The 17,476-nt window shown below is 50.4% G+C and overlaps 7 protein-coding genes across 7 annotated transcripts; 4 read left to right on the forward strand and 3 right to left on the reverse strand.

Annotated features, from left to right (window-relative positions):
* Positions 1 to 590: 590 nt before the first annotated feature.
* cp8 (putative carboxypeptidase Y) lies at positions 591 to 2,259 on the reverse strand (the record flags this gene model as incomplete). The annotated part of the gene is made up of 4 exons (XM_053096886.1): positions 591 to 662; positions 723 to 1,186; positions 1,264 to 1,624; positions 1,687 to 2,259. 4 exons carry the CDS (start codon positions 2,257 to 2,259, stop codon positions 591 to 593), a joined length of 1,470 nt encoding a protein of 489 aa, XP_052959101.1.
* Positions 2,260 to 3,566: 1,307 nt separating this feature from the next.
* Positions 3,567 to 4,979, forward strand: KD926_001945 (S-adenosyl-L-methionine-dependent methyltransferase; the record flags this gene model as incomplete). The annotated part of the gene is made up of 5 exons (XM_053096887.1): positions 3,567 to 3,746; positions 3,819 to 3,942; positions 3,995 to 4,118; positions 4,177 to 4,613; positions 4,663 to 4,979. 5 exons carry the CDS (start codon positions 3,567 to 3,569, stop codon positions 4,977 to 4,979), a joined length of 1,182 nt encoding a protein of 393 aa, XP_052959102.1.
* A 378-nt stretch (positions 4,980 to 5,357) lies between these two features.
* On the reverse strand, positions 5,358 to 7,079 carry KD926_001946 (NAD-dependent succinate-semialdehyde dehydrogenase; the record flags this gene model as incomplete). Its single annotated transcript, XM_053096888.1, has 4 exons — positions 5,358 to 5,481; positions 5,540 to 5,801; positions 5,894 to 6,528; positions 6,601 to 7,079. 4 exons carry the CDS (start codon positions 7,077 to 7,079, stop codon positions 5,358 to 5,360), a joined length of 1,500 nt encoding a protein of 499 aa, XP_052959103.1.
* A 418-nt stretch (positions 7,080 to 7,497) lies between these two features.
* Positions 7,498 to 9,375, forward strand: KD926_001947 (putative flavin-containing amine oxidase; the record flags this gene model as incomplete). The annotated part of the gene is made up of 1 exon (XM_053096889.1): positions 7,498 to 9,375. The coding sequence occupies one exon, from the start codon at positions 7,498 to 7,500 to the stop codon at positions 9,373 to 9,375; it is 1,878 nt and encodes a 625-aa protein (XP_052959104.1).
* A 978-nt stretch (positions 9,376 to 10,353) lies between these two features.
* KD926_001948 (terpene synthase family protein) lies at positions 10,354 to 11,707 on the forward strand (the record flags this gene model as incomplete). The annotated part of the gene is made up of 5 exons (XM_053096890.1): positions 10,354 to 10,388; positions 10,445 to 10,713; positions 11,030 to 11,058; positions 11,111 to 11,349; positions 11,398 to 11,707. 5 exons carry the CDS (start codon positions 10,354 to 10,356, stop codon positions 11,705 to 11,707), a joined length of 882 nt encoding a protein of 293 aa, XP_052959105.1.
* A 1,811-nt stretch (positions 11,708 to 13,518) lies between these two features.
* KD926_001949 (class II Aldolase and Adducin N-terminal domain protein) lies at positions 13,519 to 14,517 on the reverse strand (the record flags this gene model as incomplete). Its single annotated transcript, XM_053096891.1, has 3 exons — positions 13,519 to 13,599; positions 13,655 to 14,171; positions 14,231 to 14,517. The coding sequence occupies 3 exons, from the start codon at positions 14,515 to 14,517 to the stop codon at positions 13,519 to 13,521; spliced, it is 885 nt and encodes a 294-aa protein (XP_052959106.1).
* A 115-nt stretch (positions 14,518 to 14,632) lies between these two features.
* Positions 14,633 to 17,083, forward strand: KD926_001950 (fungal specific transcription factor domain-containing protein; the record flags this gene model as incomplete). Its single annotated transcript, XM_053096892.1, has 4 exons — positions 14,633 to 14,884; positions 15,053 to 15,194; positions 15,253 to 16,196; positions 16,274 to 17,083. The coding sequence occupies 4 exons, from the start codon at positions 14,633 to 14,635 to the stop codon at positions 17,081 to 17,083; spliced, it is 2,148 nt and encodes a 715-aa protein (XP_052959107.1).
* Between the last annotated feature and the right edge of the window lie 393 nt (positions 17,084 to 17,476).

A 17,476-nucleotide genomic window follows, 5' to 3' on the forward strand; every position in this document is an offset into this window, starting at 1 on the left:
GCAAGAGGTTGTATGTCCTTTGCTCCTTTTATCATAGATGACCTACTCCGGTGTAGATCGACTGGCACCAAGCGGCCGTGGATGAGAAAGCTCAGGCTCGATCACTTCACAGCATCCAGCTCAATACCTGCTTGTGCTTGGCAAACAGGGGCAGGTGACAGTGTGGCGCCTTCCAGGCGCAGTTCATCGGAAATTTCTACGCGCCAATCACTTCACAGCATCCAGCGCCCTGTCTGCCAGTCGTACTAACTTACTAAGACGTGAGAATATTTTGCCCTAGCACGCCGGAACCCTACTTCCATACTTACACCCACCCTGTCCTCCGCAAGGGATTCTCGCTACCATTCTCCTAACCCATGGTGGGATCTGCATGGGACGCACCGGGCGGAAATTGGGCGACAGTACATCCGAGCTGTCAAAATTGTGACGGAATCCGTGTATTAGTTGGAGTAGCTCCGATGCGTAACAAATTGAAAGCCAGGTCTTTGATTCCGGTAGGTCTGATGGATTTAATGAATGTAATGAAGAATATTTTGTTGTTACAGTGTCGTAGCAGAGAGACACGGAGATTGTCTAGCTTGCGCCTGCCTCTACGCGAAAGACGCCCCCGTGATCCACCTGACCATCATATCAAGTGCCACGTCAGGTCGATCTTGAGGGAGCTATCAATCATCAAGACCGTTAGTTTATCCTTAACCCGCCCGGGAACAGAATCAACTTACCAAATGGCCCGCTCTATCAACAGTCACAAACGCAAACCTCGACTCCCCATCGCCAACCTCCACTCTCACCTCCTTGATCATCCCAACCGTCTCCCTCCTCCCCGCCTCCTCAACAAAAGCCATCCATGGCGTCATCCCCTTCGCTGTAAACTCCGCCTGTCCCTTCCAAGCCACCGAATCGGCCCACCGTCGATTCCCCGCCGTGTTACACGCCAGATCCAGATTGCCCTGGTAAGCCAGAAAGTGGACCCCGTGAGTCAGCAGAAAGACAACCAGATCAGACGCGGAAGTCATCCCGTCGGCCGAGGTATTGAATGCGTCGATAACAGACTGTGCGACGAACTTGTACTCATTCATCTGGACGGGAGGGGAAAGCGCCTTCCACACGGTGGGACTGTTCAGATACGTTTCAATGCGCGCGGATTGAATGTAGCACATTTCGTCAATCGCGCACGGCGCTGTTACTATTTCACCGAAGTTTCTTTAAGTCGTCGGACCAGGCAACGAGGCGTAGAGGAGTCACGCATAAAGAAGGACTTACTATCGAACCTATTCCGTCCTCCAGCGCCAGCCTCGTCGTCGTACCAACCTACCACGCCATCATAGCAGACCGAAAGCGCAGCGCGACAAATAGCCGGGTCTGGGTTGCTTACGCAGACTTCGGAAACTTGCATACAGCGCGGGATGTTCGCAGCCATGATGTCGCATCGCGTCTTGTTGAAGACGGGCTCAGGGACGCCCGGGTTCGTGGTACAGAGGGTTTCCCAGTAACCGTAGAAAGAGTCTCGTGGGGACACGAAGGCATTCCCAACTAGGCATGATTGCAGGTTGATCTGTGCATGGTCGGGATGGAGTTGGTTCTGCTGGATGATCTGGGCGCCGAGGTAGGGGATGTAATGGCCCTGAGAGAGGGATTAGATTACGGATCTAGACGTGAGAAGGTAAAGAGCAGAATAGGCCGTACTGCATACGACTCCCCGGAAAGATGCACCGGTACGGTTGACAAGTGCGGGAAAACCTCAGACACAAACAACTGAAGAAATCGATGCATGTCGACCGCTGCTTCCGCTGAGTCCACCGGCAACGCGACCCCCTCGTCAATATACGAAAAGCCCGTATCGACCGGCTGGTCGACAAACAGCAATGACGAGTTTTGCGACCATGACCATGGATTATTATAGGTGCCGTTACCGTGCTCATTGACGAGACAGGGCCCGATCTCTTGGAATAATCCAATCATGCTAGAGTCACCTGGCCCCCCGGTCATCCAGAGAGTCAGGGGATCAGTAAGGGGTTCATTTTGGCTCTCAAAGTACCAGAAGAAGAGATGTTTGGGGCCGATATCCAGCCAACCGGTGTATTGGGCGGAGCCGGCGGCGCAGATGGACTCGTTCTGCTGGCGGATGCGCACCGAGTGGTCTGGGAATTGGGTGCTGCGGATGACGCGAAACGCCTCTGGGTCTGGTAGTAGAGGCGTCTGAGTGGCATGGCTGAGGCCGAGGAACGGGGTGACCAGCCAGGGGAATAGACGCAACATTGGTTAGGGAAGGTTTGAGGAAGGTTTGTATGATGTATGCTGATTGACCTGGATGCTAGGGGGGGTTTTTTTCGTTATTCACTTGACGGTATGCAAACTCCACGCATTGAATTTCGTCGATCAGAGAAACCAGAATTCAGGAGACAAAGACAAGGTCACCGACCGTCACATCATTTGGACAGGGGTGTAGAAGTTTACCGCTCTCCGGACTTGGCCGATCCATTTTACATCAGAGTAAGCGCGGCCTTTTCACTTTATTCAACGGTCAGTCTATCAATTCTTACCTTATTATATAATAAAAGGCGTATCGACAGGGGCAGTGAGTCTTGTATATGATAAAAAGTGTATATAGAGAGGAATCCCACAGTAGTAAATTTTAAATAAAAACAAGTTCACACAGAGATAAAATCACGCGAGAATAGGCTTAACTAGATAAAAGAAAACTTACATAATAGCAAGTTTAGGTAAGAGTAAGGTTAGCTATAATGGTAAATGTATATGTAGTAGTAGGCCCACGTAAGAGTAGGTATAAAAAAATCAAAAAAGGTAAGACATGACAACAGAATCACCCAAGGGTGGTAAGACCCCAATAACTAGTAAAAATATGTACAGTAAACAACTTTTACTAACTTATGCAAGATATATATCACACGTTCATGACGACAGACGGTTACGCCGTGTTGGCGTTGGATGCCTGAGGCAATATGCCAAGCATTTCGCCGTTTGCTTAGTTATCCCAAGAGCAGCGCTTTAGTTAATAGTTACATTAACCTCGAAAGCTTCAAAATCTTGGAACGCCACTCTTTCGACCTGCTTTCACTGCCGTATTATACGGTTTACGTACTGGAAGGCGCTACGCCCACACCCCCGCGTGATCCCGGTTTCGGCAGTGGCGCCCGGCCCTAGGCAGGATCCACCACGGTCGGCTCCAGAATCCAGTATTACCTCGCAAACAATGTCTCGATCATGCGGAGTAGAATTTAATAGTTTTCTGGACCTTTTAGGGTTCGATTATAGCTATACAATATAGTCTATATAGCCTGTTGATATGCTTTAGGTCGTATTTCTTAATCTCAGCTATAAACACACTACATACGCAGTATATCATTTTTGACCACTTCGGTAGGCCGTCCCTGGCATCCAAAGTTCCTACACTATTGTCCATGTTATAAATACAGCATTGCCATCTCCGCTACATGGTTCATCTCGTGCCTCACAAGATAGTAAGACTACATTTATCTCTTCTTTTATTACGCCCAGTTTCCACTCTACTAGAAAAACATCCTTGACATAGTCATTTGTCAGGCATGGGTTCCATACAAGAGAACGAGGAGTCTATCAACCTGATAACTCGACTATCGCATCTCGCCCCCAGACTTGCCGACGACCAAGACCTCAAGGCAAAGAGAGAATGTTTGCAGATCAGCAAAGCGCTGACGGTCCAGTTGGACCAGCCAGAAAACATTGCCGTCGACATGGCTTTCTTGGTATAATATCCCTTCCCTGAGCCCCATGAGATTCCACGGTTGGTCTATGAGCTCTGCTAACTCCCCCAAAAGCCCATGATTGCTGCCAGTGCGCGAGTCGCCGTCGACATTGACCTCTTCGCGCTCATTGTGCAACATGGACCTGTAACTTCGGCCAAACTCGCCGATTTGTCCGGGGCCGAGGAGCTATTGATTAGTATGGCCTTCCTAAAACCTAGTTCATGCATCACCTTACAAGATCAACATAGTTCGTATCCTGCGACCTCTATCCGCTATTCACTTCGTTGAAGAAACCGCCATCCGAACATGGCAAGCAACGCGTATCACGCAGGCCATGGCCAAGGAGGAAATCGCAGCGGGCCATCGAATGATGTTCGTACATGTATTGTATACCCCTATCCAGATTTTATGACTAAAATTGCATCCCCAGATCCGCATTGATTGTACCGGCTATACAGAGTGCTCCCGCCTATTTTGCACGAGGCTACTCCTGCCCCGTTGACTCGAAAGACGGTCTAGTCCAGCAGGCCTTTCAAACCGAGGAGACAGCGTTCGAACGAATCACGTCCTCGCCGTTTCTTCTGAAAGACTTCAATCTGTTCATGGGAAACACCATGGGCGCCCGGAAATACTGGGTGGACTGGTATCCCGTGCAAGAACGGATTTTGGACGGAGCGGACCCGAGCACAGCTATGATTGTGGATGTCGGTGCAGGCAAAGGTCATGACTTGGTCACGTATCAGGAGAGATTTCCGAATACGGGACAGCTAGTACTGGAGGATTTGAAAGCTGTAACGGATACTTTGGACCTGGGTCTGACGATTCAGAAGGTTCCGTATGATTTCTTCACGGAGCAGCCTGTTCTAGGTAAGTGTTCGGGGAGTCCATGATATAGATGTGGGTCTAATCAGTCCAGGTGCACGAGTCTATTTCTACCATCATATCCTACACGACTGGTCGGATTGGTATTGTCTGCAGATTCTCAATCGAGTGGCGGCGGCCATGACGCCGGGGTACTCGAAACTTTTGTTGCATGAGATGCTCGTGTTGGAGCAAGGAGCGCCACAGTTTCAGGCCCAGCTAGATATGACGATGATGGCATTTAATTCGGGTATGGAGCGGACTCGACAGCAGTGGCAGACGCTTCTAGATGCGGCAGGTCTGAGGGTAGTCAAGTTTTGGGATCCGGTCGACGAGGCCGGCGATGGCATCATTGAGGCGATAAAGATATGAGCTGATCGACATGGAGGATCATATATCTGAGCAAGACAATCTGGCTATGACAATCGACTAGATGAATCATAGGATCTGGCGTATTCAATTGTCACAAACTTATCAACCAAATACTTCACAATCTGACAGTGACAGTAGGTCGAAAAATGAATGCCTGAATTCCATGAAGCGCTAGCTCAATATCTATACGGCCGATCCACTGTGGGTCAGCTGACATATAGACTAACTACAATAGGCAGGTGTAAGGCGAGGGCCTTCTAACTCAATCCGTACTAGTTTATCTCGCGTCCCTCTTAAACCACCGAACAACTGATCCTGGATATTCATCAAACATTCATTCAATCTCATTTGTCCTACTATCTGTCGCTTCGTAAAGATTTACAAGGACGCTTTGTGGACCACCTGCACGTTCCCCGTTACAACGGTCTTGATTTGCAGGTAATCCTCAATCCCATATTTGCTTCCCTCGCGACCAATTCCCGAATGCTTGATACCACCGAACCTATTAGAATGGTTAGATCTTTTCGATTGCGATATCGGAAGGAGAAGAGAATACTTACGGGCTAGCAGCGTCGGAGACGACGCCGGTGTTAATCGCCACCATACCAAATTGTAAAAGCTCTGAAACCCGGTTGGCTCGGGTGACGTCGTCGGTGAAGATATATGATGCTAGTCCCACATCGCATTTGTTGGCAGTAGCGACGACGTCATCTTCTGCGTCGAAGGAGAATATGGGTGCCACGGGGCCGAAGATCTCTTCGTTCGCTACCGACATATCCGTGGTAACGTTTGTGAGGATGGTGGGCTCAAAGAAGTTGGGGCCTGTGTTTGGGGAAGGGATGTTAGTCTGAATGCTAGAAAAACCTCCACATAATCGAGATTTTATTTCCCACTTTCCCATGGGACATGCTTACCTAGACTAGGAAGCTTATTGCCGCCAGTTTCAACCTTCGCCCCGCGGCCGACAGCATCGTTCACTAGACCGGCAACTCTATCGGCTGCCGCGGATGTAATTAAAGGACCATGGGTGGTCTTCTCATCCAGTCCACTGCCAACATGAAATCGTCCGACGGCCTCCTTGAGACGACGGATGAACTCTGGATATACGCGCTTCTGAACAAAGATTCGGTTGGAACAAACGCATGTCTGTCCCGAAGATTTAAACTTGCTCCCGATGGCCGCATCCACGGCCAAGCCGAGGTCGGCATCTTCGAACACGATGAACGGTGCGTTACCACCAAGCTCCAGGCCCAGCTTCTTCAAGGAACCACTAGATTGCTGCATCAAAAGCTTTCCGACGCGCGTCGACCCCGTGAAAGAGATTTTGCGAACCATGTTAGACGAGCACAGAGCCTGGCCAATCTCGGGGGTGTTGTCTAGCGCGGTAACAATGTTGATCACGCCTGCGGGGATCCCGGCTCGTTCGCCCAGCTTGAGCAAGGCGTTGGCTGTGAAAGGTGTCTCGCCTGCGGTCTTCACGATGACCGTGCAGCCAGCAGCCAATGCGGGACCAAGCTTTCTAGTGATCATAGCCGCAGGAAAGTTCCATCTATTGTTGACAGAGACAACCGATGAGCTTAGATATTGAAGACAACAATCTGGACTGGATAATTTGACTTACGGAGTGATGAGACCGCACACCCCGATGGGCTCCTTCAGTACGGAGACGCGAAAACTGGGCTGGCTATGGGGAATAACGTCACCGTAGATCCGGGCGGCCTCTTCAGAGAACCACTCGAGAAAGCTGGCGGCAAAGAGAACCTCGCCCGCCGCGTCGGGCTTCGCCTTTCCGTTTTCCAGGGTGATGAGCTTAGCCAGGTCCTCTTGATTCTCGAGGATCAATTCATACCACCGACGTAGGATGCGGCCCCGGTTGCGACCAGCCCGAGAGCGCCATGCAGGTAGGGCCGCAGCCGCAGAATCAATCGCTTTTTGTGCATCGTTCGAATCCGACTCGGGACAAGATCCTAGAACGTCTCCATTTGCAGGGTTGGTGACTTTGAATCGTCTCCGAGACTGGGCTTCCACCCACTTTCCGTCGATATAGTTTTGGCCGACTAGCAAGGATGGATCCTTCAGGCGGATACTAAAGGCGGCCATTGTTCGAAGTGATTCCGTGTGAATGTATGGTAGGATTTGTTATTTTCAAGAACCGAATATGGGGAAGTCTGGTTTTGATGGTCATTTATCTAATGGCGAGCAAGGGATCGACGGCATTGAGGCTGATCTCGAGGAATAGTTAGGTCGTAAAAGTAGGGCAAGGCAAGTCACGGCGGCGGCGGCGTCGGTGGGTCTTCAAAGAAGGAAAGCGACGGAGACACTCACCCCAATAATCAATCTCTCCCTTGAACAACGCACATCGCAGGACTAGCGGGCAGGTATTAGCGGCCCTGCACAAACAGCAAGATGGGGGCTATCCTTTTCGAGACTTGCATGCTTCCTCCGCCATATATAGCCCATGGATGGTTCATTCACTTCGGTGGATTTGCTCCCTTCTTCACTCTTCTCCACCCACAAAATGCCCAAGTCCGTTGACACCGTTGACCTTTCTAACACGGTCAGCGCCTACTATGCGCCCGCGACAATTGCCCCCGCGGGCAGGTTGATTCACGTCGCTGGCCAACCCGGAAGCACAAAGGACGGTGCAGTGCCTGCCGATTACGAGTCGCAAATCCACCTGGCTTTGCTGAACTTGCGGAAGATCATCATCGCGGCCGGATCTTCAATTGAAAATATTGTCAAACTCAACCTATACATCGTCAACTACGATGCGGCCAACCGCAAGCATACCCGTCACATCCAACGATTCCTTGCCGGACACCGACCGGCTATCACCCTGATTCCCACCCCCAGACTTGCCGTACCCTCGTGGCTTTTCGAGATCGATGCCGTAATTGCCCTACCAGAGTCGTCGGTACCTCCATCCCTCCCCACGGCCAATGAGACGACCGACGTCATCATTATCGGAGCCGGTCTTGCAGGCCTTTCGGCTGCTCACGATGTCTTGCGTGCAGGTCTGTCATGCGTTGTTCTGGAGGCGCGGGATCGGGTTGGTGGCAAGACGTGGAGCACGCCACTTTCAGATGGCAAGGGAGTCATCGACTTGGGTGCTGCCTGGATCAACGACACCAACCAGAGCAAGATTTACGCCCTAGCACAACGACACGGGGTGGAACTGATTGAGCAGAACACTCAAGGCAACGCGGCTTTGCAAGACGCCGATGGCAACTGCTCTCCTTTCGCTTACGGAGAGCTTCCAAATGTGACACCGTTTTCTCTCCCCTCAATTGACGCATATAGGACAGTAGCTAATCCTTATCTGTACCAGTTTGACAAAGCCACCCAAGCACATCTGGCAGGGATCCGGGATATGTGCGAAGCTGATTGCCAGGCCCTCGACACATGGCGACCGAAAGACACCAGCCTGGATTCTCTCACATTCGAGGCCTACCTGCGCTCCCGGGGAGCTAGCGAAGTGGCCCTCTCTACCGCGACTGTCTGGACCCGCGCCATGCTGGGCCAGGATCCCAAAGATATCTCAGCTCTGTACTTCCTGAACTACTGCAAGTCCGGGGGTGGTCTGTTGCAGATGCGGTCGGATCGTAGGCACGGTGGCCAATATCTGCGCGTTCGCCAGGGCACCCAGGCTTTCTCGTTGGGGCTGGCATCTTCGCTTCCGGAAGGCACCGTCCGACTCTCGAGCCCCGTTCAGTCGGTTATCCAAACTGCCGACCGGGCAGTTAAGGTACAAGCGGGAGGCGCTGTCTATGCCGGCCGCAAGGTCATCATCACGGTGCCCAGTCCGGCCATGAAGAGCATTCTCTTCTACCCCAAACTGCCTCCCGCGAAGCAAGCGTGGATCGAGTCCACCACCTACGGGTACTATACCAAGGCCATGATGGAATTCCGCTCACCCTTCTGGGTCAAGGCTGGCTTCTGCGGCCTCGCACAATCATTTATCGGTCCCGCCAGCGTGGTTCGCGACAGCTGCAGCCCCGAAGATCGCAAATATGTTTTGACGTGCTTCTTGTCGGGTGATCCCGGCCGAGCATGGGCAGCGCTATCCACCAAGGAGCGAGAGCAGAGTCTGTTGCAACAACTGACCAAGCTGTTTGGTGTCTCCAACCTCGACTCTGTATTTGTGCAGATGACCACGTACGAGTGGGTGAATGACGAGTGGGCCGGCTGGGGCTGTCCGTGCACTGCTTTGACCCCCGGCGTCCTGGACACTCTCGGCCCCGACGCGCTGCGGGAAAGCTCGGGCAATCTGCATTTCGCAGGCACTGAGACGGCTGGAGAGTGGAAGGGATATATGGAGGGTGCTATTTGTAGCGGAGAGCGAGCTGCCGCCGAGGTGTTCAAGAGCTTAAATGTCGGCATTACCTCACGCCTATGATTCTATACAATGCATGGCACCGTACGATTTCTTATTAGTATTTCCTTGTATTTCACGATTCCACTGCCGTAGATTCTCCACCGATGTGAGAAGCAACACCCAAGGACAGCATACTGATGTGTGAGGTGTAGACAATAGCTATCGAGATGATCAAGAAGAACGTAGTAGAAGAGAAAGAAGAGGCATTCCTCGGGCAAATGCTTGGCTGGCAGATTGCCCCAGGCACGGGGTATAATGTATGGTTGGCTCAACATGGATCGGTACACCCACGAAAATGGATCAACAATTTCTTGATTTATAGGTGGAATTCTAAAGTGACGTTGGACACTTCCTTATGGATAACCTTGCATGGTCGAATTCTGCTCCGAGCACGTAGGTGGGTCCTTCCTAAAATGTTATTTCATACTTGGCGATTCATGACTCTTTGCCCTTCCGACTGCCCAAATTATACGCAATTGCCTTTGTCAATTGTACATATAATAGGTATTAATCGTCTACTCCTGGAAGTTTGAACGATGTGAAAGATCTGTGATGCGAAAATAAACTAAGTTTCATCTCTATGAAACTATGTGGACTACGGTTCGAGGCTAATGAAGCTTCAGGATCAGCAATAAATATTTTTGATTTTTCGACGTCACGACATGTAGGCGAGTGTCGTGCGAGTCTAACAGGCAAGGGATATACCAATAGGCGAATGTCATTACTATCAGCCGTCTACTAAATTAGGGGTTCAGGGCTCTAAAGTTACCAGGTCGGCTTTCATTTTGTCATTCAGCATTGTCTTACCTGTAACAAGACACATTGAGTTATATGGGTCTTGCTATAGGTAGCCATTCACCGTGAAGTCAAGCCTATTTAATCCAACCATCAAGTCACGCTTGTCTTCCTCTTCGCGTCACTCAAGATATATCTTCTGACTTTACTATTTACAAGTTTAATTAGGAGAATAGGCTTATATTATCCAGAACTATTGCCAACATGAGAATGCTAGATGGTAAAAATCATAGCACTCGGTAAGTAAGACAACCTCGATCATACCTGGGTCCTCTGCTGACCACATACCTATTAGTATAAATGCGAGTGCATCTACGAACAAAGCCACCAAGCCATTCGGCATCGAGAAGCTTGTGAAAAATGAGAACAAACATGTGCTGTGCCCTATCCACTACATCTACAACCCTTTTCCCGCCGGGGTGGAGTGGCTTCAGCCTCAGAATATTGGACTCCCCCCCGACATCATGAAAGCAATGTACAAAGATGACATACTTTCGCGAGGAATGGGCACAGCAGACAATTTCCCGCTTAATGTTAAAGCGACTGCTCTTCCTATGCCAACAGGTTTCAGCAGCTACCGATAAAATAAGCACTGGGAGGCTAATACTAAGGCCTCAGAAGAACTACTTAGGCTATTTGCCTAAGATAGGTATTTCTAGGAAGCCAGACGTGGAAATGGTCAGTCTATAGCGGACTGGGCTCATACTCAGCTTCAACTGGGTACTGCGGAGGCAGTGAGTAGATTCAGCATTTATATGTACCCGGATGCAGATACACACCGGATACAGCTTCTGGCGCAGGCAAAAATCTTAATATTTATTATAGATAGTGTTTATGGAAACATTCCGGGTAACATGGATACTGATGTTTGAATTAATAGAGGTCTTGGAGGTTGTCGCGAACGAGTCGGTGGGTACGAGACATAGAACAAAATTGACACTTGCTGATTTTAGTGACAAAGAAAACCGCGATTCAGGAGGAGCTATTGGCTCTAGTGGAACCAAGAAAGACCCGATTTAATGTCTTGTCTCCCCTGCAGAGGCGAGCGGCCGAGATACGCCAGAGCTTTCTTGCAGACGAGGGAGGATCTGAAGAGCAGGTTCTGCAGCAACTGGTGCTCTTCTGTGGCCGTGATAGTCCTTGGAAGTTCAGAAGTCTGAGGGACTATATGGAGTATCGATATGAAGATTTTGCTAGCGAGTGTGTCTCAGACCCCCCTCTGTAACTGCTAGAATACTAACATCCAAGGTTCATGATCGCTGGAGCCAAATTCTCAATTGGTTCCAGAGTAGATCATCATGGTCCTCGGATGAAGAGATTCACAGGGTTCCTCGGTGACCAAATTGCAGCCTGCAACGATATTTTCTCGTACGAAAAGGAACGCAGGGCTTTCATGGATGCAGAGTCCGATGTGCTGATCAATTTGGGTGCTCAAATCGAGGATACGTATGGCATACAACCGGAGCATACAAAATCAGTGGCATATGCATATCAGCTGTCCATAGAAAGCGAACTGGCGAGGGAGATTGGAAAGTTGTATGCGCACGGCTGGGAGTAGAGGAATGGAGGTTTATTAATGCTTGTCTCCATACTGCCTCGGGGAATGCGTTCACGTCTGTTGTTATTTCGCGGTATGGAGGGAAGCGGGCAAAGATCTAAGGTCAACGAGGTTGGCAGGTTGACTAAATGATATGCCATATGGCCGTGCTCCTATGCGCTATAGCCTATCGCCCGCAACTCATCCGCCTTTCGTCAATTATCTGAAGTTATGACGGCGAACTCTGACGCGCTTGATTCAGCAAAACGAGAAGGCTCTCGCTGTTGGTACTAGAGGTGCTCCATCGCAGGGCGACGTTGCCGAAGTTACGGCGGTGATGAGATGAGAAGTAATCCCTCTCTAGCCACACAAGCGGATCCTGTCATCTACCCGGAAACTCCATTGGGATGTCCTTGAACTGTCGGAATCTTCCTGTAGGTATTAGTCTGAAAATGGGATCGTTTTTCTTAACGGAGATTTCCAGTTGGTCTACACAGCTTGAATATACTGTGAATCTCTCTACCTCTCCCTCTCTCACTGCCTCTCACTGCCTTCCTACCTCTCTACCTTTCAATCACTCTACTCCTAAGTCAAGATGCATCATCACTGGACCTTTATTATCAGCCTGATCGTGCTGTTTTTCACCTTTGCGAATGCCGGTCATCCTTTGTGGAAGTCCTCGACTAAAATTAAACGTACTGCTCTATTTGATCTGGACTCGCCAACTACTACAACCTGGCCTGGTGGTACAGTATTTTACTGCTGGGACAGTGAAGCCACGCGGAATGCATTCATTCAACCTTTCCTCCATGGTATCGGTATATGGTATATGGTTGGGTTGCCCGAATCTCGCTTTAGGTTCATTGAGCTTTCTTACGAGGACTGCATGAGAGACCGCCGCAATTCGCTAATTATCCATGGAGTTCCTGGACGTTACGAGTTCTCATCAACTGTCGGCAAATATGTGGGTCCTGTTAGTGAATTACTTCCAGGCCCTCTTGCGTTTTTTTTTAACGATGAACGTGAGCCTTTTGACAGGAGTTACCAACCAAATACTAATGCGGAGAGAATTGCCTACATAATCGGACATATCCTTGGCTTATTCCATGAACATCAAAATCCTTATTTTTGGCAACCCCCCGGCTCCATTATTGGAGATGAATTGCGATGTGATTGAAGGATTCGATCAGAAAACCCTGGGCTTAATTAATGGGCAAATTTGGGGTGTGAATGGGGTCTGTGTTAATCGACACGCAGCCTTAGCCCACGGGTGGGATATTGTTGCTCAATTTCTTCCAATCCAAGAGCTTACCTATTTCCCTCATCATCCTTTTATTCCGCCAGAAACTCAGATAGACTGGGACTCGCTTATGCTCTATCACAGTCGAACGGGTCTGAAACGGGACGCAAACAGTCTTACTCCCACTATACGCAAAATCACCGGTGTAATTTTCAGAATCAAGGTTAAGCGCGCGCTCCTAGTCAAAGAGATGTTCAAGCATTGATTCAGCTCTACGATGCCTCGGAGCAGCGAACACTTCCGCGCCTCTATGACGGCCCGCGCAGCGAATATCACACCGCGTTCCAGAATTTGCAGAATTTTCAAGCATGCGATTGGCCTCCGCAGGCTGGGCCTAGTGGTGGGTGAGGCTGCAGTTGACCGGGACCAGTCGTTGTCATTGCTAGCCACTTCTCTGAGCACTTCTAGATAGTTTATTCTACTCCGTTTGAGTCTTGAAATTGTTATCGAAGGAATTCAAACATGGTAGACAAATCAAATAAATTCAATCATCGTGCAGAAGCAGAAGAATCGTCAGTTGTCTTCGGTATGCTCACTCGCCCTTGCAGAGCTCTCCTTTGGATTTCCAGATTTCATAGTCGAAATCTGGCTGGAATTCCGTGTAAAGAGTTTCCTAAATGTACTGTCAGCATATTCTCGACCCAAATCTTCGGTATTCGATCACTTACAGGATCGGCGTTCACCTGGGCCGTAAACTTCGCCTCCTTCTCTCCGATCAAATTCTTGGGAAGACCCGTGCTTTCCACCATAAGTTGAACCTCGCAAGAACGCTCCATCAGAGTGAACAGATAAGCGGCCTCATCCACGGTGCCGCCCGTCGTCAAAAGGCCATGGTTCTGAAGCACCATGACCCGACCAGTGTCACCCAGGGCGTCGGCAATTCGCACCCCCTCCTCGGCTCCCAGGACAACTCCACCAAATGCCTTGTAGACGGACTGCGTGCCCCAGAAGTTGCAGGTGTCCTGGTTGATGATATCGAGCGGCCGTCCAAATGTCGACCAGGCCTTACCCGCCGCCGAGTGGGTATGGCAGGCAGCGTGCACGTCGGGTCGCGCTCGGTGGATGGCACTGTGAATCATGAAACCGGCCGCGTTGATGGCCGTCTTGTTACCGCCGATAACCTGGCCGTCCTCGTCGATCTGCACCATGTCGCTGGCCTTGAGCATGCCAAAGTGTTTTCCCATGCTAGGCCAAGGTTAGCGATTCCTGCATCTCCCCTAGGGATCACGTTGACTGAGGCTTACGGGTTGATCCAGAAGGTCGACGGGTCAACTGGATCGCGCACGCTGATATGGCCACTGGTGCCTTCGGTGAAACCCTTTCGTGCGAAGACTCGGAAGGCCCCCGCCATGTGCTCCAGTTGCCATTGTCGCTTCTTGTAGGGGTCGTCGATCTTGGGAATGCCCGGAAACTCGTATCCGCCCGTGGCGAGGGCTGCTTGAGCACCACTGGCCTGCTTGGGGGCTTCTGCAACGGCAGAGATGGGGTTGTTAGTCTCTTCAATAGAGTGAGTGATGGCGGTCGTAGTCATGTTGGAATAGACGGTGATGATTATTAGTCTTCTATAGATAGATGCCAGCAAAGACGGAGATCGAGAGGAGAGGAGAAAGTAATTGGAACATGATTTACTTTCAAAAGGGTTGAGAATGCAAGCAACTATTATGAAATTGCAGCCCTCCGCCACCGAGAATCATTACTCATGCGTGAAGGGTGGTGGTGTCATCTTAAACAACGGCAGGTCACGCCGACGCTGTGGGTTTCCCCCGTTCTCAGGCAAGCAACTCCGACACCTGCCGTCGGTCCTTCTCCACGTCATCCTCCCGACCATTTCATCTTCATTCAACCTCCACGGAGCTGCCTTCCCTCTTCATCTCTCCATGAAATACCTCTACTCTGACGTATGACCTGCTGCAACTGGTCATTGTATGTACAGTCGGTGGTTCCGATCATATCACTTATGTCCGCGCCAACTCGGCCTCGGAAGCGCACCAAAACATTTACAGGGTGTTGGACCTGTCGCGCCCGGAAAAATCAAATGCGATGAAGGAAAACCATCATGTCTCCAGTGCTATGACAAGAATCTCCGCTGCGAGGGTTACTCGGCCCGCCTCCAGTGGCTCACCCCCGTCACCGGTAGCCAAGGACTCCACTCTCACTCCTTGTCCGAGGGCTCCATGAGCCATTCTCTCCGACGCCTTCTTCCCGCAGGTAAGTGTCTCTCATTTGGTACCTCCAGATGGATTACCCGCTGATGCAGGTGCCTTAGACCCTCTTCGCTCCTTGCTGGACTTGGATCAAATAGACGACATTATACGCTATCTTGATTCGCTGGAATCGGTGATCAACCACGGCAGTGAGGATGTCAGTGCCAGCATCCAGAACTTTGGTGTCTTCAGTCTTGCCACTGCATCCTACCTGTCTCTTGCTGATGACCCCGGCTGTGCAGCCCCTTCCCTGTCCAAAGCCTTTTCGCCGGAGGGCGGATACGATTTGATCTTTGATTCGGGGTCGACACTAATAAACTCGGAGCCCTCTCATGATAACCCCGAAACAGAGGCGGCATGGAACCTATGTACCCTATATGATGAAAATGAGCTGCCTTTGGATTTTCCACCTCAGCAGGATTCGGCTGGCCCGGTTATCTTAGTGCCACCAGAGGCCAATTTAAATCATTCAAACGCCCAAGGTGGTAATTCTGTGTGCCCGTCACAGTTGGAGCTCGGGGAGCTCTTTTTCTCCGGATATACCACCGACGATCATCCCGGTAAAGGGGTGCAAGCATTGCCCACTCCCGCCAATGGCCTGGAGAACCTGGCGGTTCCCTCCCAGGAAAGGCTCCTGATGAGCCACTACAGAAACCGAGTAGTCAATCTGTTTTGCGTAATCGACAATGCTAAAAGTCCTTGGAAGACGATCCACCTGCCCAGGGTGTTGCAGTGCGCCGGCGAACTGAGCTTCGGGGGCACTACGACACGCATTCGCGACGCATTGAGCAAAACGTTACTTTCTATCAGTTCGTTCTATCTATCTAATGACTATCGAGCTCGCCATCACAACGACGAAGCGGTGACATGGAGCACGGTCGCTTCGCGATGCCGATGTGATGCCATTGGACTCCTCAAGTTCGCCGTTGAGACCTATCTCTATGCAGATAAAAGACCCAAGTATAAGGAGTTTCTGGCAACTATGCTGTCTATGGTTACTATCAACGTATGTCGGGCCAAATCTCCCCGCCCCTCAGGTTTATTCTATCCTCCCTGGTTTAACCCAATTCCGTCTCCATCTAGGTAATGTTTGGCGATACAAGTACTTGTGGTGTTCATCTGGATGGGGCTGAAAGGCTAATTGGCCATATGAACGCTCGAAAGTCCACCTTCTCCCGGAAGGCTCAAACCCTCCATCGCATATATTTATATCTTCGTGTGATATACGAAAGTACCTCCGTGAGAAAACCGACGGCCGGAGTTTCTCGGTTTTCTCCATCATTGAGCTCCCACAAAACATTTGGCCCACAGCCGGCTATTCCTAAGTCGCATCTATTCATTGAATACGACGAGACGCCGTCGTCAACAGTACCCATGGTAACGGATCTGTCAGCGTACGAATGCATCTACGGTATACCTCAAAGTCTTCTGATTCTTTTGAAAGAATCCATCGAAATCATAGACGAGGTAAATAGTTATCGCTCGAATCCGGAACCGCTGTCCCTTCCAGAAGCCCTAAATAATGCATGTGACGAGCTGGAACAGAAGATCATGGACTGGCCGCTCCATGAGCGCCTTCATCGAGACAAAGAGTCCCAAAATGGTATCAGTGCCACTATAATCTACCATCAGACACGAGCCTTTCTCAATGCCCTGATCATTTTCTTTTCCCAGGGTGTGCGATTGATGAGCCATCATTACCTTCGACAGTACGTCCAGGCGATTCTAGATAGCATCGAAGCGATCGAGCAGCTCAAGACAGAAACGAAAATCCTGGCAGCTCCGCTCTTCTGGCCGGCCTTTATGGGGCCACGGAAGCTTTCGACCCCCGACACCAAGAACGCTTTCGGCAGTGGTATGGCCGAGTCGAAATATATGGTATCGAGGCCGTGAGAACTGGCATCCAGGTCGTGCATGAAGTCTGGAAAATGGGGCCACCTGTTCATCGACAGACACATTCTAGTTGGCGTAGTGTTGTAGAAGGAAGAAGCGATAGTCTCATGTTGACTTGACATGCGCGATGAGAGGTATCCGGATACTTCGTGGCCTAAACAGATTTAAATTCTCTTGCAGCTTGTTTTGTCATCGGGGCCACCTTCAGACCTTAAGATTCTCGGACGACTCAAATTCGGCTCCACTAGACGTCAAGGCACTAAACATTCTCGATTAACCAACCGCATCGGGAATACGAGTACGAAGCCCATCGGCATTTGAAATGATTTAACATCAAGGCAGTCTCGCATGCCTAAGCCAATCCCCACACTCTTTCCCCAGATTGACCCCGCA

This window comes from Aspergillus affinis, assembly GCF_023601865.1.
Source record: "Aspergillus affinis strain CMG 70 chromosome Unknown NODE_13_length_462506_cov_86_819959, whole genome shotgun sequence".
Classification (NCBI taxonomy): domain Eukaryota; kingdom Fungi; phylum Ascomycota; class Eurotiomycetes; order Eurotiales; family Aspergillaceae; genus Aspergillus; species Aspergillus affinis.